This window comes from Erythrolamprus reginae, chromosome Z (genome assembly GCF_031021105.1).
Source record: "Erythrolamprus reginae isolate rEryReg1 chromosome Z, rEryReg1.hap1, whole genome shotgun sequence".
NCBI lineage: Eukaryota > Metazoa > Chordata > Lepidosauria > Squamata > Dipsadidae > Erythrolamprus > Erythrolamprus reginae.
Window position 1 is genome coordinate 131,159,491 of NC_091963.1, and position 27,252 is coordinate 131,186,742.

General features: G+C 42.4%; 1 protein-coding gene across 2 annotated transcripts in view; it reads right to left on the reverse strand.

The window, feature by feature from the left end:
* The window catches only part of EPS8L1 (EPS8 signaling adaptor L1), a 75,338-nt gene that overhangs the window by 35,181 nt on the left and 12,905 nt on the right, over positions 1-27,252 (reverse strand). Inside the window, exons 3-12 of one of the 2 annotated variants that reach the window (XM_070729018.1) lie at positions 23,920-23,963; positions 14,445-14,503; positions 9,890-10,051; positions 8,741-8,890; positions 5,952-6,034; positions 5,280-5,380; positions 3,803-3,855; positions 3,083-3,209; positions 1,346-1,434; positions 1,174-1,248 (exon numbers count right to left, since the gene is read on the reverse strand). In XM_070729018.1, coding sequence (XP_070585119.1) covers positions 1,174-1,248; positions 1,346-1,434; positions 3,083-3,209; positions 3,803-3,855; positions 5,280-5,380; positions 5,952-6,034; positions 8,741-8,890; positions 9,890-10,051; positions 14,445-14,503; positions 23,920-23,963 — 943 coding nt within the window. Of the gene's footprint in view, positions 1-1,173; positions 1,249-1,345; positions 1,435-3,082; positions 3,210-3,802; positions 3,856-5,279; positions 5,381-5,951; positions 6,035-8,740; positions 8,891-9,889; positions 10,052-14,444; positions 14,504-22,532; positions 22,552-23,919; positions 23,964-27,252 lie in introns of those variants that run through there. The other variant, XM_070729019.1, reaches the window with a different exon arrangement.

A 27,252-nucleotide genomic window follows, 5' to 3' on the forward strand; every position in this document is an offset into this window, starting at 1 on the left:
TAGAATTACATCGCCTTAAACACGATCTAAGCATAGCCCATAAAATCACCTGCTAAAACGTCCTTCCTGTCAACGACTACTTCAGCTTCAACCATGACAACACACAAGCACACAAACTTAATGTAAACCGCTCCAAACTCAACTGCAGGAAATACGACTTTAGTAACCGAGTAGTTGATGCATGGAACTCACTACCAGACTCTAGTATCATCTCCTAACCTCCAAAACTTTACCCTTAGACTACCCACTGTTGACCTGTCGATATCGACTATCCACTGTCGATAAAGGAAATGGAGCACCTCCCTTATGATACCAGGTTGCAACGCCTTGGTCTCTTCAGCCTTGAAAGACAGTGTTTAAGGGGTGACTTGATCGAACTGTATAAAATCATGCATGGGATAGAAAAGGTGGTTAGAGAAAAATTATTTTCTCTATCACACAATACTAGGACGAGGGGGCACTCTCTAAAGCTCATAGGTAAGAAAGCGAGGACAAATCAAGAGAAATATTTCTTCACCTAGAGGGTCGTTGGTTTATGGAATTCACTTCCAGAAAAGGTCGTGACAGCTGTCAGCCTTGATGGCTTCAAGGCAGGATTAGACAGATTCATGGATGCCATGAATCTGGTGGTTATTGAAACGGTTATTGAAACGGATGTCCAAGTGCCGCCTCTATGTTGGTTGAGGCAGGCAGGATTCCCGTGAGTACCATTTGTTGAGGGTCAAGGGAAAGGGAGGGTTTTGCCTTCTCTTTCTGCTCAAGATCCCCATGGACAATTGGTGGGCCACTGTGGGACACAGAATGCTGGACTCAATGGGCTTTGGCCTGATTCAGCATGGCTCTTCTTAGGTTCTTATGACCTCTTCCGATTCCTAAGAAGTCAGTGCCTTCCATCCCCTGTCCTAATGTTTCTTTTATTTTTTTTACTAGTATCATGTCTATGAATATTATTATATATTTACATACCTCCAATGTGTACTTGACAAAACAAATAAATAAAAATAAAATAAAATAAAATAAATACTCCCAGAATTCTAAGTCATGTCGATGTAGGCTGGAGAATTCTCGGAGTTGAAGTCTACACATTTGGGAGATGAAAGACCGAGAAACATGCTATTACTAGTTCAGCTCCCAGACACTTCATCTCCTCTTCTTCTTTAACCCAGCACTTACCATCTTCAAGGGTTTGAAAAGAATACATATTAGCTCCTCTGAACTAGGGGATGTGATGTTGGATTTCAGCCTCGCCTAAGTGGTGGAAAAGAAAGTACAGTTTAGTTCTAAAGCATAATCCAAGGAGGTACTTTCCATTTCCCTGGGAGGAAAAAGTACGCACAAAACTCACCAGGAGGCTAAGGGAATATTTGATCTTGGACAGAGCATCTTCAAACTCCTCTTGGGGCGGGGGTTTTGCCCTGATGGTTAAGAGTCCCTCTGTGGATGTGGTAAAGAAAGAAACAGTCAAAATCTCCCTGTAATTCCATCTATTTTGGGGGCTGGGGACGTCCCAACCCCAAGACTCAAAGTGGATTCCTCCCAGTTCGCACTAGAGAACCGGTAGTAAACCACTAGTAACATCACGGTGATGTCAGGGAACCGATTCTGTTGGTGCCGGTCCGTGGCCACCACCATCCTTATTTTAATATTCTTTTTTTGAATTTATTGTGGGATTTTCTTGAGAATTTTTTTGTTTTTCTTCTGTGAATATGCAGAAACCGGGTTTCCAGCACTGGGAATATGGCGCCATCCAAACAAAAACCTCAGTCTTCCAATATTTCGGAATGAAAGCTATGGACTGATCAATATCAGAAGGGGCATCTTCCAGGGGGACTCTTTGTCCCCGTTGCTATTCATCATCGCTATAATCCCGCTGTCACTCATCCTACAGAAAACAAACCTAGGCTACCAAACTGCTAGGAATTCACCAAAAATTTCACACCTGCTGTATATGGATGACCTGAAGTTGTACGGAAAATCAGAAACTGAGATGATGATGATGATGATGATAATGATGATGATGATTATTATTATTATATTATTATTATTATTAATAATAATTAGATTTGTATGCCGCCCCTCTCTGCAGACTCGCAGACTTTGCACTTAGATATCACTGTTGACCTCACCCGATTCCTAAGAGATCAGTAAGGGGCGTGCCTAAGCGCACCAGTGTGCTTACCGTCCCTGTCCTAAAGTTGCCCTCTTATTAGTACCCATCTCATGTATATAAACAATCCTTATCACCTCAAAGTTCGGTTACTGCAATGCTCTCTTCATGAGGCTACCTTTGAAGAGTTTTCGGAAGTTACAAATCGTGCAGCCGCGTGAGCAGTTATGGGCCTTCCTAGACATGCCCATGTTTCTCCAGCACTCTACATTGGCTGCTGATTGGTTTTCAGACGTAATTCAAAGTGTTGTTTATGACCTATAAAGCCCTACATGGCATCAGGCCAGATTACCAGCGGGACTGCCTTCTGCCATATGAATCCCAGTGATCAGTTAGGCCCCACAGAGTTGGCCTTCTCTAGGTCCCATCAACTAGACAATGTTGCTTGGCAGGGCCTAGGGGAAGAGCCTTCTTGGTGGGGTCCCGGCCTTCTGGAATCAGCTCCCCCCCCCAGAGATTCGCACTGCCCCCACCCTTCTTGCCTTCTGCAAGAGTCTTAAGACTCATTTATGTCTCCAGGTTTGGGGTGATTAGATCTTAACCCCTGGCCGATGAATGTTGTCTGAATGTGTATGATTGATTTTAATGTATCTAGGGATTTTAGATTGTTTGTTTAGTGTAAATAATTGGATTTATCTATTGCATTCTGTTGTTTTTATATGTTGTAAGCCGTCCCGAGTTCTCGGAGAGGGGTGGCATATAAATCAAATAAATGAATGAATGAATGAATGAATAAACAAATAAATAAACAAATAAATAAAATATGTATACAGTACTACCAATACGTACTTGACAAATAAAATAAATAAATAAATAAATTCGGGAGGCGGAGTTAGAACTCACAGAAAGATTCTGATTGGGACAGACTTTAGAAGCATGTCCTGTTTCTCTAGCACTCCCAGCCAATCGTCTCACCTCCTGGCTCTCGAAGGCGTCCTCTTGTGGAGCGCTTACATTGATTCAGGACACGGAAAGCTTCTGCAGATTTCTGCAGCTTTCTTATGAAGAATTCCACATCATCAAAAACCCGGTTCAGCAGTTCCTGCCAGAGGCACATAGGCAATAAAGAGAATGGTGGGAGGGGGGGGATTGTTTATACTGAGTAAGGAACAAGTGACATGAAAGCACAACTCATCTGAAAGGTCTTTGGGAAATAAAGTGAATTTGGAGGCTTCTTGAGTAGGGACACTTGTTGACTGTTGTACTGTGATGGCTAGTTTCATTCTTTAAATCTATATTTTCCTTTATGTACACTGAGAGCATATGCACTATGACAAATTCGTTGTGTGTCCAATCACACTTGGCCAATAAAGAATTCTATTCTATTCTATTCTGTTCGGTTCTATTCTATTCTATTCTAAATCTGCTATAGGGAGTCCTTCAGTTATGACTCTAATGGAGCCTGCCCATCACTGTCATACTCATAACAGTAATAATGCAGGTCAACCCCGTGACTGGCCCAATTTTGCAATCTTTCTTGCAGGGTCCCTTAAGTGAATTTGTAACCATTGAGCACATGCCATGGTCATTAACTGAACGACCACTTCCCATTAACTGAATGACCATCTCCGCTTCCCTATCCCCTTCTGCAAATCTCATTCCTAAAGAAGTCAGCAACATTCCCATTTAACTCACCACATTTTGCTCTGTTTGGATGATGGCCAGATCAGGTTCCCCTACCAAGATGGCTGGAAACAGGGAGGGAAAAATGAAAAGTTTAAGACACTATTGCTACATTTTGCTGGATGGCACAGTGATTTGCAGTATTGCAGTCTGCTTCTGCTGCCTGCAATTTGGCAGTTCAAATCTCACCAGGCTCAAGGTTGACTCAGCCTTGAACCAGGTGTTGGTTATTACCTATAAAGTCCTACATGGCTCAGGGCCAGACTATTTACAGGACCGTTTCCTGCTGGACACCTCCCAGAGACCAACAAGAGCACACAGAGTTGGCCTCCTCCAGGTCCCGTCGACTAAGCAGTGCAGGTTGGCGAGGCCGCAGTGGAGGGCCTTCTCTGTGGCCGCCCCGGCTCTATGGAACCAACTTCCCCCAGACGTCCGTACTACTCCCACCCTACTGGCCTTCCACAAGGCTGCGAAGCCAGCAGGCCAAGAATTGACATCTATCATGGCCAAATTGTGTTGAATGGTATTGTGTTGAAATTGTGTTGAATGTGTGTTGATTGGAGAGTCGAACTGTGGATTTTTAACTGGGGTTTTATAGTTTTAGACTTTTATATTTGACTTCTTTTTTATTGTATTGGTATTTTTTTAATGTTATTGTAAGCCACCCTGAGTCCTTTGGGATTGGGCAGCATAGAAGTTGAATTAAATAAATAATAAAATCAATCAATCAATCAATCCACCTTCCATCCTTCCGAGGTAGGTAAAATGAGGACCCAGATGGTTGGGAGCAATATGCTGATTCTGTAAACCGCTTAGAGAGGGCTGTAAAGCATTATAAAGCAGTATATAAGTCTAAGTGCTCTTGTTATTGCTAATCCGCCTTGAAGACCCCAATGGCAAGAAAAGACTATGCAGCTGTGTTTTCTTCTATGACTCCCACAACCACATGAGCAGTAAGAGGACCCTCGCTTTCCTGCTCTTTGGTCTCTGATGAGTAGGGGCATCAACATTAAGGATGAGGCCAAATGGTTTCAGATATTGGGAGGGATCTTGTATGCCATGCTTATTTTAATCAAAGAAAGTGGAGGGAGGGAAACCAAACAGACAAATTATGATGGGACCAGACAAAGATTTAGATAGGCCGAAATGCACGTGATGGGAAGGATTCCTGGATCGTTCCCTGAAACTCAAAACAGAAAATAAATATATAGGGGTACAGCATGACTTCTTGCAAGCTGTTCTAGAAAAAGGTCCCATTAAGGTTAGTTAATATATGAAGCTAGAAAACTCCTCAATGCTGTGCTAGAATCTTCGTGGGTACAGCCTGAAATCTCTTCTAAGATGCAATAATCTTTTGGGGATAATAGCCACTTAACTGGAAATGCTAGAAAACGGCCTTAAAGACCACCTGGATGAATAACCGATATTTTACCAAGGGGTTATGACTCTTCTCCATAAAAACCTGTGGGGCTTAGCCTAAGGTCCTTACCATCTTCTCTTGGCCCTGGTGCAACAATCTTTGTCCTAGAAGGAACCTGCATAGGAGGCTGAGAGAAGACCTCCTGATTATCAAGCATGTTTTGGGCAGCTCTGTAAACAAGAAACATAGAGTCTGAGAAAGACTGATTTCCAGTGGATAATGCAACCTCCTCTCCAATCTTACACTTGACCTATATAACTTCCAGACTGGGAATGGGCAATATTTTGTAGGCTGAGGATCAATCATGTTGAAGGGACCTCAGGGACACAGGGACTGGGACAATATTGCAACATTGCTAAGACTATGCTCCAAAGTTGGGTTTCCAAAGTTGGCAACTAGAACACTTGTGGGCTTCAGCTGCCAGAGTTGAATCCCATATCAGCTGGTAAGGAAGAAGTTTGGGGCCTTCATCCACCACAAGAAATCAACTTTCCTTGTAGCAATGTCTTAGATCAGGGGTGAGGAACCATGGTCCCATGCTGGCTCAGGAATATTGGGAGTTGAAGTCCCCAAGTAAATAAAATCAATTCGCACTAATTATAACATTTTGGGGGGAGATAAATAGCTCCTCGCCCCTGTCTTTGATAACTCTCAGACTTGACTTGTTGTTTATGATTAATGTGACTTATGGTCCTTTCAAGCTCTCCCATCACGGCTATGGGTCTTGGGCTGTGCATTTACCTCAAGGTTTCCATCCTTTGGTTGCTTCCTCCTGTGTTGAAATCCAACAGGGCACTGCTGATGTCTTGCTGGATCCATTCCGCCTGCCAAGTAGAGGAGAAACCAGATCAAAGATGTGTTGAGAACTCTTCCCCTTGTCCCAAATCCCCATGGTTAGATCGGGGCTGGGCAAGCTCAGGATTCTGAGCTGCCCATGGCAGTGATGGCGAACCTTTTTTCCCTCGGGTGCCGAAGCAGCATGTGCGTGCGCTATTGCAAATGTGCGAGTGCCCACATCCATAATTCAGTGCCTAGGGAGGGTGAAAACAGCTTCAGACACCCTCTAGAGCAGTGTTTCCCAACCTTGGCAACTTGAAGATATCTGGACTTCAACTCCCAGAATTCCCCAGGCAGCATTCGCTGCCTGGGGAATTCTGGGAGTTGAAGTCCAAATATCTTCAAGTTGCCAAGGTTGGGAAACACTGCTCTAGAGGCCCTCCGGAGGCCAAAAACGCACTGTTTCCCAACTTCTGGTGAACCCAGTAGGCTCGTGTTTTGGCCTCCCCAAGCTCCAAAGGCTCTCTGGAAGCCAAAAATGCCCCCCCCCCCAGAGCATCTGTGCAAGCCAAAAAGCTGCTGACCAGTGCACACATGCACACTGGAGCTGAGCTAGGGCAATGGCTCGTATGCTAGCAAATATGGTTCCGTGTGCCACCTGTGGCACCCATGCCATAGGTTCGGCCTCACTGGTCTATGGACACTGTGTTATAACCTTCAGACTCTTAAGAACTACATCAGAAGTAGAAAGCTAAATGTCTATGGATATTCTCAGACATCCAGGTCATGGTTGCCCCAAAGGTGCTTTTTCAAGAGGCAACTGGACTTTCTTGTTTTTCTTTGATGGCATTTCGCTTCTCATCCTTCAGTTTCTGAAGAGCTGAAGAAGCTTTTTGGATGAGAAACATAGAAATATAGAAGACTGACCGCAGAAAAAGACCTCATGATCCATGTAGTCTGCCCTTATACTATTTCCTGTATTTTATCTTAGGATGGATATATGTTTATCCCAGACATGTTGAAATTCAGTTACTGTGGATTTACCAACCACGTCTGCTGGAAGTTTGTTCCAAGCATCTACTACTCTTTCAGTAAAATAATATTTTCTCATGTTGCTTTTGATCTTTCCCCCAACTAACTTCAGATTGTGTCCCCTTGTTCTCGTGTTCACTGGAAAACACTTCCCTCCTGAACCTTATTTAACCCTTGAACATATTTAAATATTTCGATCATGTCTCCCCTTTTCCTTCTGTCCTCCAGACTATACAGATTGAGTTCATTAAGTCTTTCCTGATATGTTTTATGCTGAAGACCTTCCACTATTCTTGTAGCCCGTCTTTGGACCCATTCAATTTTGTCAGTATCTTTTTGTAGGTGAGTTCTCCAGAACTGAACACAGTACAGTGTTCCCTCGATTTTCGCAGGGGATGCGTTCCGAGACCGCCCGCAAAAGTCAAATTTCCGCAAAGTAGAGATGCGGAAGTAAATACACTATTTTTGGCTATGAACAGTATCACAAGCGTTCCCTTAACACTTTAAACCCCTAAATTACAATTTCCCATTCCCTTAGCAACCATTTAGATTATTACTCACCATGTTTATTTATTAAAGCTTATTAAAAAATATTTTTTTATTAAAGACAGACGAAAGTTTGGCAATGACGTAGGACATCATCGGGCGGGAAAAAACGTGGTATAGGGGGAAAAACCGTGAAGTATTTTTTTAACTAATATTTTTGAAAAACTGTGGTACAGTAGTCCCTCACCTATCGCTGGTGTTACATTCCAGACCTGGCTGCGATAGGTGAAATCCGCAATGGGGAATTTATCGACTGATAGTACTTATTTAAGTATTTATATTGTAATTGTTTGGTAAGTTTTCATTGTTTTAAGTATTTATAAACCCTTCCCACACAGTATTTATTTTAGATACAGTATTTAAATACAGTATTTACAATTTTAGATATATATATATTTTTAAAAAACCTGCCGATCGAGTTCGGCGGGCTGTTTAAATCTGTGGATTGACTTCCTCGGAAACCCGCGATGAAGTATAGCGAGGGACTACTGTATAGACTTTTCCCAAAGTTCGAACCCATGAAAATCGAGGGAACACTGTATTCCAAATGTGGTCTCACCAGCGCTCTATACAGCGGGATCACAATCTACCTCTTCCTGCTTCTTATACCAAGCCGCATAGTTAGAGAAGTGAAACGTCTTGAAAAAGCATCTTTGGGGGAAGAATCTCAGCACCTCCCCTGTGCATGGCAAGGCCCCACTGTCTATGAATTTTGTCTTTCCTTTAAAATGTTAATTGCAGCCTCCAGCCACTGAATAGTTGCCATCCCCGTGTCAAGTAAATTTTCTGCCGTTAGTAGAATTGAGTAATTACATAGGATCATTCTCTAAACCAGTGGTTCTCAACCTGGGGGTCGGGACCCTTTTGGGGGTTCAATGACTATTTCACAGGGGTCGCCTAAGGCCATGGGAAAAGACAAATCTCCCATGGTAAAGCTTCTATTCTGGCGCCTTGCAACATATTTTTACAATCCGACCAATCAGACGTTTACAGTGGGGGTGTCCCTCTGACCTTCCTGCCAATCAGCTTAAAGCTCTCTTGGGAGAATTGGTGCTAGACTTATGGTTGGGGGTCACCACAACATGAGGAACTTTATTAAGAGGCCACGGCACTAGAAAGGTTGAGGACCACTGATCTAAGCATTCTTTGTGGATCGATAGGTTCAATTCTTTTACCCTAATTTGTTCACACTCAAAGAAGTGAATATCCGGTCTGAGCTGAGTAGTTTCCTGGCACATGAGTACAAGCAAGGATTTGGAACGGGACTCGGGGCTGACAGCATCGCAATAAGCCACCGTTGCCAATGGATAATTCTCCAGTTCTTCCTATTGGGGGAAAGAAAGTCAATCAAGTACATCCGTCTAATATGGAATCTTTCCAAAGAAGAGGAAGTGAGATAAACCGCATTTTTCAGAGTATAAGACACACCTTAATCTTGGGAGGAGAAAACAAGGAAAAAAGGCCTCTGTTTCCAGCAATTTGCCAAACAGCAAACAGCACAGATGATATACCGTTTCTGTATATTTCTGTGCATGTGTGCCTGACCCGTAGAAATAGCAAAGAATTGGAGAAATGTACATTAAGGTGGCATATTAACCCCAGAAAGTTTTCTTAAATGTAATCATAATAACTCTGCCCAATTTAAATAGATCTACTCCAAACATGACTAAGTGAGGGTTTAACTCAGTTGCCTTATCTTAATACTAAAACAGTATACTATTACATTTCAGATTGTACTTGTACAGATCTTTAAAACTGATGTAGCTTTCTGGAAGTATACATTATTCTCTGCTATTTAAAAGAAGATACAATGGCACTGGGCCTCTTCAGATCAACCATTTATTTTAAAAAGCTTCTTCATTTTGTTAAGTTAATAATAAAGCAGTCTTTAAGAAAATAAGTCTAATAATTTAAACATTCTAAAGGCATTTATACTTATTGACTTATCTCCTTGCAGCAAAAAACCAACCAGCCAGTTTCAGCTTTTGCCTCTTCCTGCAGCAATTTGCCTCCCTGCAGCTTTAGTTTCAGTTTTATTTTAGCACTGTGCTTGCTGGCAATTTCAATCAATCAGCTGAGTGTCAGGAAGCAGTGGCTTTTGCTGCTGTTTTTTGAAAAGAGGTAAACTGCTGGCAGGCAGAGACCAAAGAGTGGGGTTGGATGGGTGGGGCTACATTCGGTGTATAAGACATAGCCAAGTTTTCACCCTCTTTTGGGGTAAAAAGGTGCGTCTTGTACTCCAAAAAACACAGTAGGTAACAGCCATTTCTCCCCCAAATCCTCATTAGCCGCCCAGCATTACTGCTCTGGATAACTTTCTGCACCTTTGAGTTTATGTCAAGGAGCTTGATAGCCGACCCGTTGACCTGGAGCAGCATCTCCTGAACCCAAATCTTCCCTTGCTTGTCCATGATGCATAGTTTTCTGATAGCATCCTCCACAGATGTCAAATCGTCTTCTTCCCCAACGGAGAAGGTCACCAGGTGCTGGAGTACATAGACATGACAGAGGTACAAGCAGACCTATTATATGCCGTTAGGGTTATTATTCATCTATTTCATCAGTTGCCATATGGTCCAGGAAACCCCAACATCAAGACCAAGATGTAAATAATCGTTCAAACGTAGCAGCTATTTGAATTTAATGCAGCCTTTTTATTCTATTACAAACTAGACAGTTTGTAATATTGGAGACTGATACGATGTCATTAATGTGAAATCTTCCCGGTTCTGTCTGGAAAATCCCAGCGGCCGATTAGGTCCCACAGAGTTGGCCTTCTCAGGGTCCCGTTGACTAAACAATGCCGTCTGGCGGGACCCAGGGGAAGAGACTTCTCTGTGGCGGCCCAGGCCCTCTGGAATCAACTCCCCCGGGAGATTCAAACTGTCCCTACCTTCCTCGCTTTCTGCAAAATGCTAAAGACCCATCTCTGCCGCCAGGCATGCGGGGATTAACCTCCCCCCCCTTCTTCTGACTTCTATATTGATTAGCAGGACCGAGTGTGTATGATTGTGTAGGTAATGGGTTTTTATGACAATGTATTTTAATTTAGTTTTAAATTTTAACGTTAGATTTATATTGTACTGTGTTGCTGCTTTGCTGTGAGCCACCCTGAGTTTTCGGAGAGGGGCGGCATACAAATCTAATAAATTCAATTCAATTCAAAATGCGAGTCAATAGTGGCGGTAGTGGGTGATTTGGAGAACTGGTAGAGGCAGCAGGGTGAGACTCCGCCTACCTGCCCTGGCGTCAGTTACTTCCTGGTTTTAATCCTCTGCGCATGCGCAGAGTCTTCTGTGCATGCACAATGGGTCAAAAATCGGATGTGACGTCAGCACGTGCACAAATGAAGCAAGCTTCCAAAACGGTAGGGAAGGTAAGTATATTTCACCCCTGGATGTCATGATCCCATTTTCTCCAAACTACACATTGAAGAGAGAGGCATGACAAGTCTTAGTAGATGCTAGCAGATGGTAATGTAGCTTCTACTGTGCTGCTGCATATCTGACCCAACTGTATTTTATTTTAAACCTGGGGAAAATTTGTTCAGGTTTTCCAGCATCATTAAATTCTCTTTCTTCTTCCTTTTATTTTTGTTCCTCTTTCCTCCCTCGACATCTCACAGCTACTTGTTGTGTTGTGTTTATTTATCGGTTTAGCCTTTGGCCGAGATTTTATATTGACATAAAGTAAAGGAAGAGTCAGGTTTTCAGGATCTAGTTTTAATATAGCGGAGGAGTAAATAATGTCTGAGTGCAAGTAATAGTAAATTCATTCTTGAGTGAGTGGTGGTCCCACATACCTTGAAGAGGGCAATGAGGACATCCCCTCCTCCTCCTTTGACTCAGCAGTATTAGATCATTATCAATTGTTTGACAAATACATAAATAAAATAAATACAAAATAAAAATAACGGAATCTCTTTTCTTTCTAGGGGAAAATTGTATTAAAGTTGGTGAGCTGCAATTCCAGAGGGCTGCCTAGATTAAGTGGAATATTGAGATCATTTTCATTGGTTTCAGGAAGAGATATCCATTGACATGACAATTATCATGTTTGTAAGTGAACTGGATATTGTGACGACCTTTTTAGCTCACGCACCAAAAGGGAGTGTGTGGGTATGCTAGCATGTGTGCATGTGCCCATACCCCTTTCCCCCTCCCCACACATGGGCACACACACCTGCACTGCCCCTGCGTATGCACACAATCCCCACCAGAAACCTGGGACAGTGAAAAAATGGCCAAATGGGCAAACCGGAAGTTTAGAAAACGCACTTCCGGCTTGCCTGTTGTGCTGTTTTTTACATTCCAGAGGTTTAGGTAAGCTTCCTGAAGTCCCAGAGTGCAGAAAACAGCACAACAGGCAAACCAGAAGTGCGTTTTCCAAACTTCCGGCTTGCCTGTTGTGCTGTTTTTTACATTCCAGAGGTTTAGGTAAGCTTCCTGAAGTCCCAGAGTGCAGAAAACAGCACAACAGGCAAACCAGAAGTGCGTTTTCCAAACTTCCGGCTTGCCTGTTGTGCTGTTTTTTACATTCCAGAGGTTTAGGTAAGCTTCCTGAAGTCCCAGAGTGCAGAAAACAGCACAACAGGCAAACCAGAAGTGCGTTTTCCAAACTTCCGGCTTGCCTGTTGTGCTGTTTTTTACATTCCAGAGGTTTAGGTAAGCTTCCTGAAGTCCCAGAGTGCAGAAAACAGCACAACAGGCAAACCAGAAGTGCGTTTTCCAAACTTCCGGCTTGCCTGTTGTGCTGTTTTTTACATTCCAGAGGTTTAGGTAAGCTTCCTGAAGTCCCAGAGTGCAGAAAACAGCACAACAGGCAAACCAGAAGTGCGTTTTCCAAACTTCCGGCTTGCCTGTTGTGCTGTTTTTTACATTCCAGAGGTTTAGGTAAGCTTCCTGAAGTCCCAGAGTGCAGAAAACAGCACAACAGGCAAACCAGAAGTGCGTTTTCCAAACTTCCGGTTTGCCTGTTGGGTGGTTTTTGGCAGGGAAGCTTCCCTGAAACATCCGGAAGGCAAAATGTCTTTCCCCAAGGCTGAAAATCAGCTGGCCAGCAGGCGCATGTTTACTGAAAAACTAGTAGATCCTTGGAACAAACTTCCAGCAGACGTGGTTAGTAAATCCATAGTAACTGAATTTAAGCATGCCTGCTTAAACATACATACATCCTAAGATAAAATACAGGAAATAGTAAAGGACAGACTAGATGGACCATCAGGTCTTTTTCTGCCATCAATCTTCTATGTTTCTATGTTTACTGGAGCTGACATAGGGCAACATCTATGGCTCCAATATGGCTCCATGTGCCACCTGTTGCATGCGTGCCATATGTTCGCTATCACCATTGTACTACATCAGTTCTCCTTTCTTCAGTGTGGGTTCCAGGCACTATTGAGAGGGGCTGAGCCTGAGACCCTTGCAAGGTTCCTCAAAATTTGGTTCTCTTCCTACTTGTATTCAACATCTATGTGAGGTTATTGGCCAAGACGTGGGCTCAAGTGTTATAGTCTGGATGGGGGAACAGGTCAGGTTCAACCCTGGCATGGGCTGGCAGATTGTTGATTCAAGGACATTTCATTTACAAAGTTCTTCCTACTTTAGTTATTGATAGGGTTGCATCTCTTTAAGTGGAACTCAGGTTTATCTTGTCGGTCCTCCTCGAATTACAGAAAGAAGTGGTAGCCAGTAGACATTGCACAGATTCATCTTGACCAGAAGACCTTCCTCGCAGTCACTCGTGCTTTAGTCACCTTTTGTTTTGATGACTACAATGCATCCTACATGGGATTGCCCTTGAAGACTGCTTGGAAGCTATATTTGATCAGAATGCTACTATGCAATTTACCTATATTATATATATCTGGATTCCCAATTCCTGGCCAATCCATGGCATGCCAGAATCCTGGCCATACAAACAAGCAAAGTCCCCTTCGCGGGTTTCAGGCAGCGGTCAAAACCATGCCCCTCTGGTCCCTGGCAAAACCTCTCCACTGATGTAATATGGACCTCAATTTATCTTTGGGATTACTCTGTTTGATGTAATATGGATCCCACCCTCCTTCTTTTAAAAACAAAATTAGCTTATCCTTATGGATTTGTAGTAAATAGTGATGGGCGAACCCAACGGTGTTCGGGTTCGGCAAGTTCGGACAAACTTTACACAAAATTCGGCTGAACCCGAACCAAACCCGAACTTGAACCTGAACGGGGAATCCCTCCCACAAAGAGATTCTGGGGCGGAGCTTTGACGTCATCGGCAGGTTGCTAAGGACGCCAAGGTGATCACTTCCTGGATTCCATGGAATCCAGGAAGTGATCAACTTGGCATCCTTAGCAACCTGCCGGTGACGTCAAAGCTCCAAACGCCGAACACGACCCCGAGCTTTGCCCGAAGTTTGAAAAAATTTCATGTTCGGCATACTGAACACCGCAAAATTTGGTACAGACCCGAATTGTGCGGGTTCGGTTTGCCCATCACTAGTAGTAAGTTAGTAGGATTAATACCTGAAATTATTTTTTATTCCTAGTCCTCCAGAGGAAAAACACTTTTAAATGAGGGAGATAAAGAGGTGGAATATAAAAATAAGCAATTCAGAAGGATATTTTTTTAGAACATTAGCAAGTAAAGGGGAAATAATAAACTAGCTCTGATTAATATCTTACTGGATATTACTGGATATTACAGATATCTCAATACACATAAAATTATTCTGGGGGAATTCAAGCAGATCTGTTAACCAAGAAACATTCCTCTACAAATGACTTCCCATACTTCAATTCCTGAAGCATGTCGATCCCAATTCTGTCTTGGCCGTACTTCAACACAACTTAAATGTCAGAATAACAAAAAGGGAGAAAAAAGAAAATGACCTACATTGACAGCATACTGAGAGACATCTGCCACAATAAAGTTGGAATACTTCTTCCTCTGTTCTACAGGGAAAAAAAATCAAATTATAAATTATTCCTCGTGCAGGAAGGACGCAAATGAAATGCTGGCTCGAGACACCATAGGAGTATAAAAACATTATTTTCATTTTCAGTCTCATTTTAATGAGGATGTGAACATGTTTAAAAAGCACTGAAAGTTACAGAGTAAACTCTTTTTATTTGGATAAGGAAAGTCACCCTCTGGCAATGCTGATAGTCTAACCTGGAACAGCAGCAGAAGGCTGAGTAAATGGAAGGGTGGCTCACACTTTTTGCTCCATGCAGAGTTCTTTGGAAAAGATGGAATACACAGAACAATGGAGCTGTGTCTTTCCAAAAAACATTTCCCCTTAATCTTCAAGATGGGTGGAGGGATCTGAACTACCGTATTTTTTTGAGTATAAGATACCCCTTAGTTTTGGGGGAAGAAAACAGGGAAAAAATAAATTGCCTAACAGGTATTCCATCTAGCTAGTCCTTAGTCTGGTTAGCTTCAACACATTTACTGGTTTTCAGCATGTGTGCTTGTTTTTTATCCCCTGGTTAGGGATAAAAAACAGTTTCTAAAACACTTCACTTCTTTCTCTCCAGAGAGAGAAATAATGAGAAAAGCTGGCAAAGGAAAGATCGCTTTACTGGCAAAGCATGAAATATCGCTTCACTCATTAGCACCAAGCGGAAGATTGATTTCTAGCAAAGCAGAGAAGATCACTTCACTGGTGTTAGGGCTGGAAAAAAGGCTTCTAAAGCCCAGAAGCCCAGCTCATTGTTGGAGGGAGCAGCAGTTGTGAAAAAAACAGGCAAAGAGAAGATTGCTTACCTAGTAAAAACATGCTTCACTCATTAGCACCTCATTAAGGCTGGGAAAAAAGCTTAGTAAAAGCCACATTTGGAGACTAAACCCACTGGAATTTTCAGCCTCTTTTAGAGGGGTGGGGGGGAAGCAGTGATGGGCTGCCAAAATTTTTACTGCCACTGCAAAATTTATTTTGTGGGTGTGGCATGATGGTCATGTGACTGGGTAGGAGTGGCTTGCTGGCCATGTGACCAGGTGGGAGGGGCTTGTCAAGCATGTCCCGCCTAGAGCCGCCCCGAGTCTTCGGAGAGGGGCGGCATACAAATCTAATAAATTATTATTATTATTAATTATGTGCCTGGGAGTGGCTTAAAAGTCATGGGGCTATTTTGGGAGTGGCTTACCGACCAAGATAAGTTTTCAAATAGGTGCTTGGACTCTTTTTCAGTTGATTAAGTCGCATTATTTGAATAGCCACAAAAAGGACAAATGATAGGCAGCATTATTTGTTGAGGAGCACAGTCACATTTTAATGTTTTGTACTGGACCCATAAGGTTCAGTATGATAACAGATTAGGCAAGTAGCTCAATTTTCTTTAATTGCTATAAAAGTTTAGTTCTAGATAATGAGGGTTTATGGGTAAAAACATACTATTTAATTATTTCCTATTTTAAAAGTAATTAAGGATCGTACTAGAGAAGGAAGGACAATAAAAAGAACTTAAGAATTCAATAAATAGTGAATAAACTTACTACCCGCTTTGCCCCCCCCCCATGGGCTCAGCCACCCATTACTGGGAAAAGGTAGGTCTTATACTCTGAAAAATACGGTAGTGTTTTTCCCAAGTGTTTGACAAGCAGAATAGAAATATGCATGAACAGAAACAGTGGCTTTTTTACATAGATCCTGAGGCTGTAATGTGGCTTTTTTTCTTTTGGGCTCAGCATATATCCATTTATTATAGTTTAGGGTTATGTGCAGACCATGTGACTACAGCATCTTTCGAAAACCACGGGTTTGTGAGCCACAGGCAGCTTAATTGTTGGGCTTGATGGAAATTATAGCCTGACATATATAGTAGGCATCAAAATCAATACATAATGCATACTGCAACATAAAATCATATTTGTAGACACTTACGGTACAGTTAGTCCTCAACTTACAACCACATCTGAGCCCAAAATTTACGTTGCTAAGTGAGAAATTTGTTAAATGAATTTTGCCCCATGTTACGATTTTTCTTGCCGTATTTGTTAAGTGAATCCCTGCAGTTTAGTTAGTAACAAGGTTGTTAAGTGAATCTGGATTCTCCATTGACTTTGCTTGTGAGAAGGTTGTCGAAAACAATCATTTGACACCTGGACACTGCAACCATCATAAATATGAGTCAGATGTCAAGCATCCAAATGTAAATCACATTGCCATGGGTTTGCTGCAACAGTCATAAGTGACAAACATGGTCATAATTCACATTTTCAGTTGTTACTTCAAAAGGTCACTAAGTGAACTGTTGTAAGTTGAGAACTATTTTTAACTCAAAGCTCCATTAAATTTTCCTCCAGCTGTGTATCTTGTCCATTCTACTTCACTTATATTACATTTTACTTTTAGTTAAAAATAAACAAATGGGCCTTAAGCAGGTCACAGAGATATTATTATTATTTTAAATATTGAGGTTTATATGGCTTATTCCTTTGTACAGCCAAAAACATTAAAATAAATTGAAAAAGGGATTGTGATCATGGAAATCAGAGGAGATGGTCCCAAACAGCGTCATCACGTTGCCAACTAGTAAATATGGGTGTATAACTTCTTGAGAATCCCAGGTGGTTTGCTCATAAATGTTTAGATCTTCCTACAGATTCAGAAATCTTGGTTAATATATAACAGATATTCATTCCTATTCAGCAGTATTAATATTCAAGGATATTATATAGGTCAGTAATGGTGAACCTTTTTTCCCTTGGGTGCCAAAAGAGTGTATGCATGCACTATCACACATGCGCAAATGCCCACACCCATAATTCGGTTTCCGGTCACAATTCAAAGTGTTGGTTATGACCTATAAAGCCCTTCATGGCATCGGACCAGAATATCTCCGGGACCGCCTTCTGCCGCACGAATCCCAGCGACCAGTCAGGTCCCACAGAGTTGGCATTCTCCAGGTCCCGTCGACTAAACAATGTCGTTTAGCGGGACCCAGGGGAAGAGCCTTCTCTGTGGCGGCCCCGACCCTCTGGAACCAACTCCCCCCAGATATCAGAGTTGCCCCCACCCTCCTTGCCTTTCGTAAGCTCCTTAAATCCCACCTCTGTCATCAGGCATGGGGGAATTGAGATATTCCCTTCCCCCTAGGCTTATAAAATTTATGCATGGTATGTCTGTATGTATGATTGGTTTCTTAAATTGGGGTTTTTGACATTACTTTTAATATTAGATTTGTTCGTATTGTCTTTTTGCTGTTGTTAGCCGCCTCTCTACGGAGATGGGCGGCATACAAATCTGATAAATGGTTTAGGTTTAGGTTTAGGTTTATTGGATTTATATGCCGCCCCTCTCCGCAAAGTCGGGGCGGCTCACAACAATAATAAAAAACAGTACAGTACACAATACCAAATCCAATGCCCACCCATCCAGTTCCAATTGAAATTAATAATCTCATAAAAAACAGTATATATAAAAAACAGGCACACAGTCAATCAATCAACAAAACAACATGGGCAAGGGGGAGGTGTTTTAGTTCCCCCATGCCTGACGGCAAAGGTGGGTCTTAAGGAGTTTACGAAAGGCAGGGAGGGTGGGGGCAATCCTAATCTCAGGGGGGAGCTGGTTCCAGAGGGTCGGGGCCCCCACAGAGAAGGCTCTTCCCCTGGGTCCCGCCAGACGACATTGTTTAGTCGACGGGACCCGGAGAAGGCCAACTCTGTGGGACCTAACCGGTCGCTGGGATTTGTGCGGCAGGAGGCGGTCCCGAAGATATTCTGGTCCGGTGCCATGAAGGGCTTTATAGGTCATAACCAACACTTTGAATTGTGACCGGAAACTGATCGGCAGCCAATGCAGACTGCGGAGTGTTGGAGTGATATGGGCATACTTGGAGAAGCCCATAATTGCTCTCGCAGCTGCATTCTGCACGATCTGAAGTTTCCGAACACTTTTCAAAGGTAGCCCCATGTAGAGAGCGTTACAGTAGTCGAGCCTCGAGGTGATGAGGGCATGAGTGACTGTGAGCAATGACTCCCGGTCCAAATAGGGCCGCAACTGGAGCACCAGGCGAACCTGGGCAAACGCCCCCCTCGCCACAACTGAAAGGTGTTTTTCTAATGTGAGCTGTGGATCGAGGAGGACGCCCAAGTTGCGGACCCTCTCTGAGGGGGTCAATAATTCCCCCCCCAGGGTAATGGACGGACAGATAGAATTGTCCTTGGGAGGCAAAACCCACAGCCACTCCGTCTTGTCTGGGTTGAGTTTGAGTTTGTTGACACCCATCCAGGCCCCAACAGCCTCCAGGCACCGGCACATCACTTCCACTGCTTCGTTGACTGGACATGGGGTGGAGATGTACAACTGGGTATCATCGGCATATTGATGATACCTCACCCCATGCCCTTGGATGATCTCACCCAGCGGTTTCATGTAGATATTAAATAGCAGGGGGGAGAGGACCGACCCCTGAGGCACCCCACAAGGGAGAAACCTCGGGGTTGACCTCTGACCCCCCCACTAACACCGACTGCGACCGACCGGAGAGGTAGGAGGAGAACCACTGAAGAACAGTGCCTCCCACTCCCAACCCCTCCAGCCGGCGCAGAAGGATACCATGGTCGATGGTATCGAAAGCCGCTGAGAGGTCAAGGAGCACCAGGACAGAGGACAAGCCCCTGTCCCGGGCCCGCCAGAGATCATCCATCAACGTGACCAAAGCAGTTTCCGTGCTGTAGCCGGGCCTGAATCCAGACTGCTGAGGACCTAGATAATCGGCTTCATCCAAGGACCGCTGGAGTTGAAGTGCCACCACCTTCTCGACAACCTTCCCCATGAAGGGAAGGTTGGAGACTGGACGGTAGTTATTAAGCACGGCTGGGAAGGCTTCTTGAGGATGGGGCGCACAACCGCCTCCTTATAAAGTGGCGGAAAGGACCCCCTCCCCAAGGAGGCGTTGACAATCTCCTGGACCCAGCTCCGTGTCACCCCTCGACTGGCCGAAACCAGCCAAGAGGGACACGGATCCAGTAAACAGGTGGCGGAACTCACAGCTCCAATGGCCTTGTCCACTTCATCAGGTGTCACCAAGTCAAACTCCTCCCAGACAGATGGACAAAGACGTTTAGCCCCAGTCACCTCGACTGACTCATTGTCAGTCGACTCTGTTTCACAATTGGAGTCGAGGTCTGCTCGGATCCGGGCGATTTTATCAGCGAAAAACGTGTTAAAATCCTCGGCACTACTCTGCAAGGGCTCCCCAACTCCCCTCTGATTAAGAAGGGAGCGGGTTACCCTAAACAGAGCGGCCGGGCAGGATTCCGCTGATGCAATCAAGGCGGCATGATACGCGCATCTTGCCGCCTTGAGCGCCACTTTGTAAGTCTTAATATGAGCTCTTACAAGTGTTCGATCGGATTCGGACTTACTCTTCCTCCATCGCTTCTCCAGACGTCTCTTCTGGCGCTTCAACACCCGGAGCTCCTCGTTGAACCATGGAGCTCTACGGGGTCTAGTGCCGCGGAGAGGTCGCAACGGCGCAATCTGGTCAAGAGCCTCCCCTGCAGCCTTGTTCCAGGCTGAATGAATGAATGAATAAATAAATAAATAAATAATTCAATGCCTAGGGAGGGCGAAAAGAGCTTTCCCCACCTCCTGGAAGCCCCCTGCAGACTGGAAGTGGCCTGTTTCCAACTTTCACCTTCCCCAGGTTCCAAAGGCTTCCCTGCAGCTGGGGGAGGGTAAAAACGCTCCCCCCCCGTCCCCCAGGAGGCCCTCTGGAAGCCAAAAACGCCCTCCCAGAGCCTCTGTGTTAGCCAAAAATCAGTTCGCTGGCATAGACAGGCACGTTGGAGCTCAGGTAGGGCAATAGCTCGCCTGCCATAGGTTTGCCATCACTGATATAGGTGGTCTTCAAATTTAAACCTTAATGGAACCTGCCCATCACAGAGGTAAATCACACAGTAAAATGAGTCACTGAGATGTCCAATTTTATAATCTATTATATGGAGGTCATTAAGTCAACATCACAGTCATTAAACAAACCAATATTTTGCTATGCCAAAGGGTTGCCAAAGCTAGCAAGCAAATACCAGTTGTAGTGGGAGGAAGGTGGAGGTATAACTGTCAAAACTTTGGAATTAAGTCTTAATTCCCTTGGGGAAGTCAGTCATAACTTCAAATGATTATTAAATGACCCATCATAAGTCAAGGAGGATCTGTAACATCATCCATGGAATTATCTCTCAAAGACAGGTATTTCACTTATATATAAAATTTATTTAGCACCTCATTCAACGAGGATGGAAGTGCAATAAAATTACAAATTAATATAATGTTATAATCATATATAATACATGTTAATGTAATATACATTGTTTAAAAAATTGGCACCAGTTGAAAGAAAACACCTTGAACTTGATAACATGCAGATATGTACCAAAAAATATAGTAACATTAAACACTATACAGCCTGAGAAACTGATTTGCATTTAATAGTACTTTTCAGACAATTACCAGGTTTTTCTTAATGAATCAGAGTATTTTAACAGAGCAAAGGAAATACAGGAAGAATAAATCTAAACATAAATAAAATAAATTACTGGAGCATGTAATATTATTATTATTATGGTTGGTTGCACAGTCAGCCAAATGTTTAGACTGGATTTTGGCATTTTAATCCACCTATCAAGCCCTTCCCAATGACCTAGGATGTTGTTCTTAATAATATTAAATAATCACAGGATTGTGTTTAGTTGCAGCCAAACATGTCAGAGGTTCAGGCTGGATTTGTCATTTTTGTCTGCAAGAAACTGGGATAGGCAGATGTGGATGTCTGAAGTTGTTACAAAGTATCATCATAGGATGTTAGTTGTTCCAAGTAAAGCTTCCCTTTGCAATTGACTGGTGGTAAAATTGCCAATGCCGATGGTGTTCAAGTGATGCATTGTTTTGGGATCGCTCCTATTGCTATTGGTACTACCTTTATTTATTTATTTATTAGATTTGTATGCCGCCCCTCTCCGTAGACTCGGAGCAGCTCACAACAAGAAACAATACAAATCCAATGCTTAAAACACTTAAAAACCCTTAATATAAAAGACAATCATGCATCAGGGGAATCAATTTCCCCATGCCTGACAACAGAGGGTGGGTTTTGAGGAGTTTACGAAAGGCTAGGAGGGTGGGGGCAGTCCTAATCTCCAGAGGGGAGTTGATTCCAGAGGTTCGGGGCCACCACAGAGAAGGCTCTTCCCCTGGGGTCCCGCCACACGACACTGTTTCGTTGACGGGACCCGGAGAAGGCCAACTCTGTGGGACCTAACCAGTCGCTGGGATTCATGCGGCAGAAGGTGGTCCCCGGAGATATTCTAGTCCGATGCCATGAAGGGCTTTATAGGTCATAACCAACACTTTGAATTGTGACCGGAAACTGATCGGCAACCAATGCAGACTGCGGAGTGTTGGTGCAACATGGGCATGCCTAGGGAAGCCCATGATTGCTCTCGCAGCTGCTTTCTTTTGCCACAATTCTTTCGGCTTCTATTGGCAGATCTTTGTATTTTGTAAATTTTCTCCAGTTTTTTCTTTTCTATTCTGCTGATTACAGGTATTGCCATGTCGATATGCAGACTGTTTTTATTAACTATTGTTAAGCCTGGTATGTTATGTGTCAGATCTATGTCTGTTTGAATTCTAAAGTTCCAGAGCTTTATTATATACAGATTCATGGATGCCAAGTGTATCGGTGGTTATTGAAACAGATGTCCAAGTGCCGCCTCTATGTTGGTTGAGGCAGGGTAGGTTTCCCTTGGGTATCATTTGTTGGGGATCAAGGGAAAGGGAGGGTTTTGCCTTCTCTTTCTGCTCAAGATCCCCATGGACAATTGGTGGGCCACTGTGTGACACAGAATGCTGGACTCGATGGGCTTTGCCCAGATTCAGCAACACTCTTATGTTCTTATGTTCAGAGCAATTTAGCTCCTTCATTTTCCATTACTTTCTTCATTGTATAATTCCACCACCATTATTACTCTGTTCTGTTATTTCTGATTCTGGATGTTGTTCTTTCTAGAACTGGCGCATTCATTTCAAATATTCTCTTCTTGTTCGACTAGATCTGTAATAACATTATTTCTTTGTTTTCAATATCTGTATATTTGTGACAGGTAAACACCTTTTTTTCCCTAGTAGCTCTCTAGCTGTTGGCTCTGATTGCTCAGCCAACAATCCTGAGTTCTGTAGCCCATTTTTTACCAAATATCCAGGAACCCCAAGATCTAGCATGGACCTTGTAAACCTGGATGATTTCCAAGGCTCTTTGGCCTTCTGAAATTTACTCTCCCCACAAGCTCCACAACCACTTCAAATAATTGTCTTACTGGGGGATGATGATAATGATTGGAGAATTTCACAAAGTATCAGAATCATAGTTGAAAGATTATGGTGTAAACTGGTTCCATAACGCAATGGTTATGGCTACCCTAAAATCTTGGATGACACTTAAGAAATCTGTGCATTGACAATATCTCCACCTGACAATTACAAAAGGCCACAACACCTAGATCTACATAAATATTATGATATCCTAGGTTGTGGAGAACAACGTAATGTTTATGAAGGCCCACAGTAGTTAAAACATTGGAAGTTGTGATTTCACATTGTTGTCTGTATAAGAATAATAAATTAAACCAGAAATTTGGACCACAAGGGGAGAAGGAATGTTAGATTAGACCCATTCAGTTTTGGCTGCAGAAATCTTTGCTGCCATCTAGCTGTCATTTGGATTTCTGCAGCTCAGAATTGGTAGCTACTGGTATATATAAAATAAGGTATTGGGAGCTAGAGAGGGGATTGCAGGAATAAAGTCCATCCTGAGTCTACGGAGAAGGGCAGCCTAAAAAATCCAAATAATAAAATAAAATAAAATAAAATAAAATAAAATAAAATAAAATAAAATAAAATAAAATAAAATAAAATAAAATAAAATAAAATAAAATAAAATAAAATAAAATAAAATAAAATAAAATAAAATAAAATAAAATAAAATAAAATAAAATAAAATAAAATAAAATAAAATAAAATAAAATAAAATAAAATAAAATAAAATAAAATAAAATAAAATAAAATAAAATAAAATAAAATAAAATAAAATAAAATAAAATAAAATAAAATAAAATAAAATAAAATAAAATAAAATAAAATAAAATAAAATAAAATAAAATAAAATAAAATAATAATAAAATAAAATAAATAAAATAAAAAAATAAAATAAAATAAAGCATTGTAGGAGTTGGGCACTGTGGTTGATGAGACCAGAGTATTGTGAGTTGCTAAAGAATGATAGAGCTGCAATATAGAATAACTTTCAGTCCAACAATCATCCCAACACAAAGGAATTTCCCATGGTCCCAAACTCACCATAGATGGCTCTGGCACTGGGCTTGTGAACATCACCAAATAAACTGGGAGATAAAACAGACAAATCAGATGACAACCTTAGCTTCTTCAGCCCAAATTCCTTGCATTCTCAAACTTTGCTAGGCTCCCAGGCTTCCTGAGAATCTCACTCCTATTAGCCCTGTTCTTTGCAGTATCCTTTGCAGAAGCTCTGTTGGGGGTGGGGGTTAGAATAGAGTATTGCAGGCTAATTCTGCCCATAGCCAGCAGTTCAATCCTGACAGGCTTAAGGTTGCTTTGCCTCCCATCTTTCCAAAGTTGTAAAATCAGCACTTAGAATATTGGGAGTAAATTCTGTAAACTGCTTAGAAAGGGCTGTAAAGCACTACAAAGTAAAAAAAAAGAAGAAGAAAACTTCAGTAATATACTTAGTAATATATTGTTATATTACTGTGTGCTATTACTGTTGTTATTTCTACAAAATCCACAATTTATCCCCAAAAAACCAATGTTATAATTAGTGCTACTTGATTTTATTTATTTACTACTTACTTACTCATTCAATTTCTATAGCCACCCATCTCAAGCAAGTGACTCTAGGTAGCTTACAATGCTTAAAGTCTAAAACAATTTAAACAATTTAAAAGACATTAAAACAATAACATGTTGTTTAATCTTCATTCATCCCCTAAGCAATGTTATATCCTTTCATCTGGTTGGTTTTTACCACAACCAGTAGCCCTCAAATCTTAATTTCAGCCTTGCATTTGAATAATAGTCCCAATGACACATACTCATTTGTCAGAGCAGAAAGGAGGAAGGAATAATACTGCTGTAGTTGTGCCCCTAGGCTTGCCAAAGGTTACTGGAATGAGAACAGAATACCATACTGAGTCTTGGTATACTCTGATCTGAGTTAGTGGCCATTCCTTAGGTATTTACGATTATGCTCAATCGCTTTGCTTCAAAGCAAGGTGGATAGGAAATGGCAGTGACTAACCAAGGAGCAATGAAAATGCTAATGAAGATTACAGGGATTGTTTTCAATCCTGCTAACATCTCAATAGAAATGTGGGTTGCCAGAAGTTGCTTAAATTTATAACAAGAAAAGCTCTTTTGGGTTCTTCAGAACTACGGCTGGGTTCCGATTTTTTTGCAGAAGCAAAAAACAATATACCGTGTTTCTCCGAAAATAAGACACTGTCTTATATTAATTTTTGCTCCAAAAGTTGTGCTACATCTTATTTTCGGGGGATGCTTTATATTTCTCAAATAAGACAAATTCACAGGCAGAAAAGCTGACACCCCCAAAGAAAGTGTACCGTACGGTACACTGATTACGGTACGGTACCTGTCAGTATGGGACCCACACACACAAACGACGGCACTTATATGGTACAACAGTATATTCCCGCTATTGCAGCTTCCCGCCACCAGAGGAACTACAGTCTACGTACTGTAGTGGAGACTGTAATGGCGGTGAGACAGCAGCAGACTGTGTCTGCTGTACTGGATGGTACAAAGCGATGGAAGGGGCCAGCAGGGGATGCCACATTATTACGGTACCGCTATGAACAGCTTTGAATGGTACCGTATGTTTTTCCACCATACCGTATGTAAACTTGACTACGCCTTATTTTCGGGGAGTGCCTTATATTAGCAAATTCTGCAAAACCTCTGACATGCCTTAGTTTCGGGGTACGTCTTATTTTCTGGGAAACAGGGTAGTAGCACTTATGGCGCCACTGACAGAACCAGCTCAGGGGCATGGCAGGCCTCGATTACTGCCGGTTCCCCGCGACCCAGGCTGCCAAGTTACTACGGGTTCTATAGGACCTATCCCAACCTGGAGGAACACACCTCTGTTCAGAGGTCTCCTACAGCTTTGTATCACCTTAGAGAAGTGAGCACCTGGGAAGACTTGCTTAAGTTCTAGGGGGGAAAGATGGAGAAGTTCTTAGTAAGTCTTTCCCAACCTGGAGCTCTGCAGAGTAAGTATACAGTGCTACAGTTCCTATAAACCCCAAGCACACTGCTAGCTGTGGTTGATGAGATTTATAACCCAATGATCAGCAAGTTGAAGAAGGAAACAATGAAAGGTTGACTCAGCCTTCCATCCTTCCGAGGTGGGTAAAATGAGGACTTGGATTGTGGGGGCAATATGCTGGCTCTGCTAAGAAGTGCTATTGCTAACATGTTGTAAGCTGCCCTGATTCTAAGGAGAAGGGCGGCATAAAAATCGAATAAATAAATAAATAAAATCTATGAACTATGTTTCCTAATTTTATTGGATCTTGGCTGAATCATGCTTTTCAAAGCTTTCTAAAAACAGCAGTTGTCACTTGAAAAATTGCATAATTAGAAGGAGGGGAGAGAGGCTGCTTAGGGAGCAACATGAATCCCAGTGACTGGTTAGGTCCCACAGATTCGATCTTCTTTAGGTCCTGTCAACTAGACAATGTCGTTTGGTGGGACCTAGGAGAAGAGCCTTCCCTGTGGGGCCCCTGGCCCTCTAGAATCAGTTACCCCCAGAGATTCGTACTGCTCCCACCCACCTTGCCTTTCATAAGACTCATTTATGTTGTCAGGCTTGGGGTGATTAGATCTTGCCCCCTGGCCAACGAATGATTGTATGATCGTTGTACGAATAGGTGTGATTGATTTTAATATTTAGGGATTTTAGATAGCTATTTAATTTTAATTTAATTGGATTAATGCTATTGTAATTTACTATTTTTTATAGGTTGTAAGCCGTCTTGAGTCTTCGGAGATGGGTAGCATAGAAATCAAATAAATAAATAAAATAAATACATTACTTAAGAGATGGCATAATCCTTGGATACCTAACAGGTTGAAAAATTAGGGGGAAAAATATCCTTAAGTTAAATGTGGTTAAAAAATGGTGAGAAATTTATACTTTCAGACTTGCAAGATTCTGCTAATGTACAATAATATAGAATTAGTTCACCTGGACATATTTTCTGCATAGACTACCTGTGAAGGCTGACAGATATTGTCTAAAGATTGTAGACTAGAGGTTGGATCATGGCAACTGGACTTCTTTTCTTTTTTCGGTTTGAAACGTTTCTCTGCTTTTTCAAGTAGTTTCTTAAATACAGTGATACCTCGTCTTACAAACGCCTCGTCATACAAACTTTTCGAGATACAAACCAGGGGTTTAAGATTTTTTTGCCTCTTCTTACAAACTATTTTCACTTTACAAACCCACTGCCGCCACTGGGATGCCCCGCCTCTGGACTTCCGTTGCCAGCAAACCACCCGTTTTTGCGCTGCTGGGATTCCCCTGAGGCTCCCCTCCATGGGAAACACCACCTCCGGACTTCTGTGTTTTTG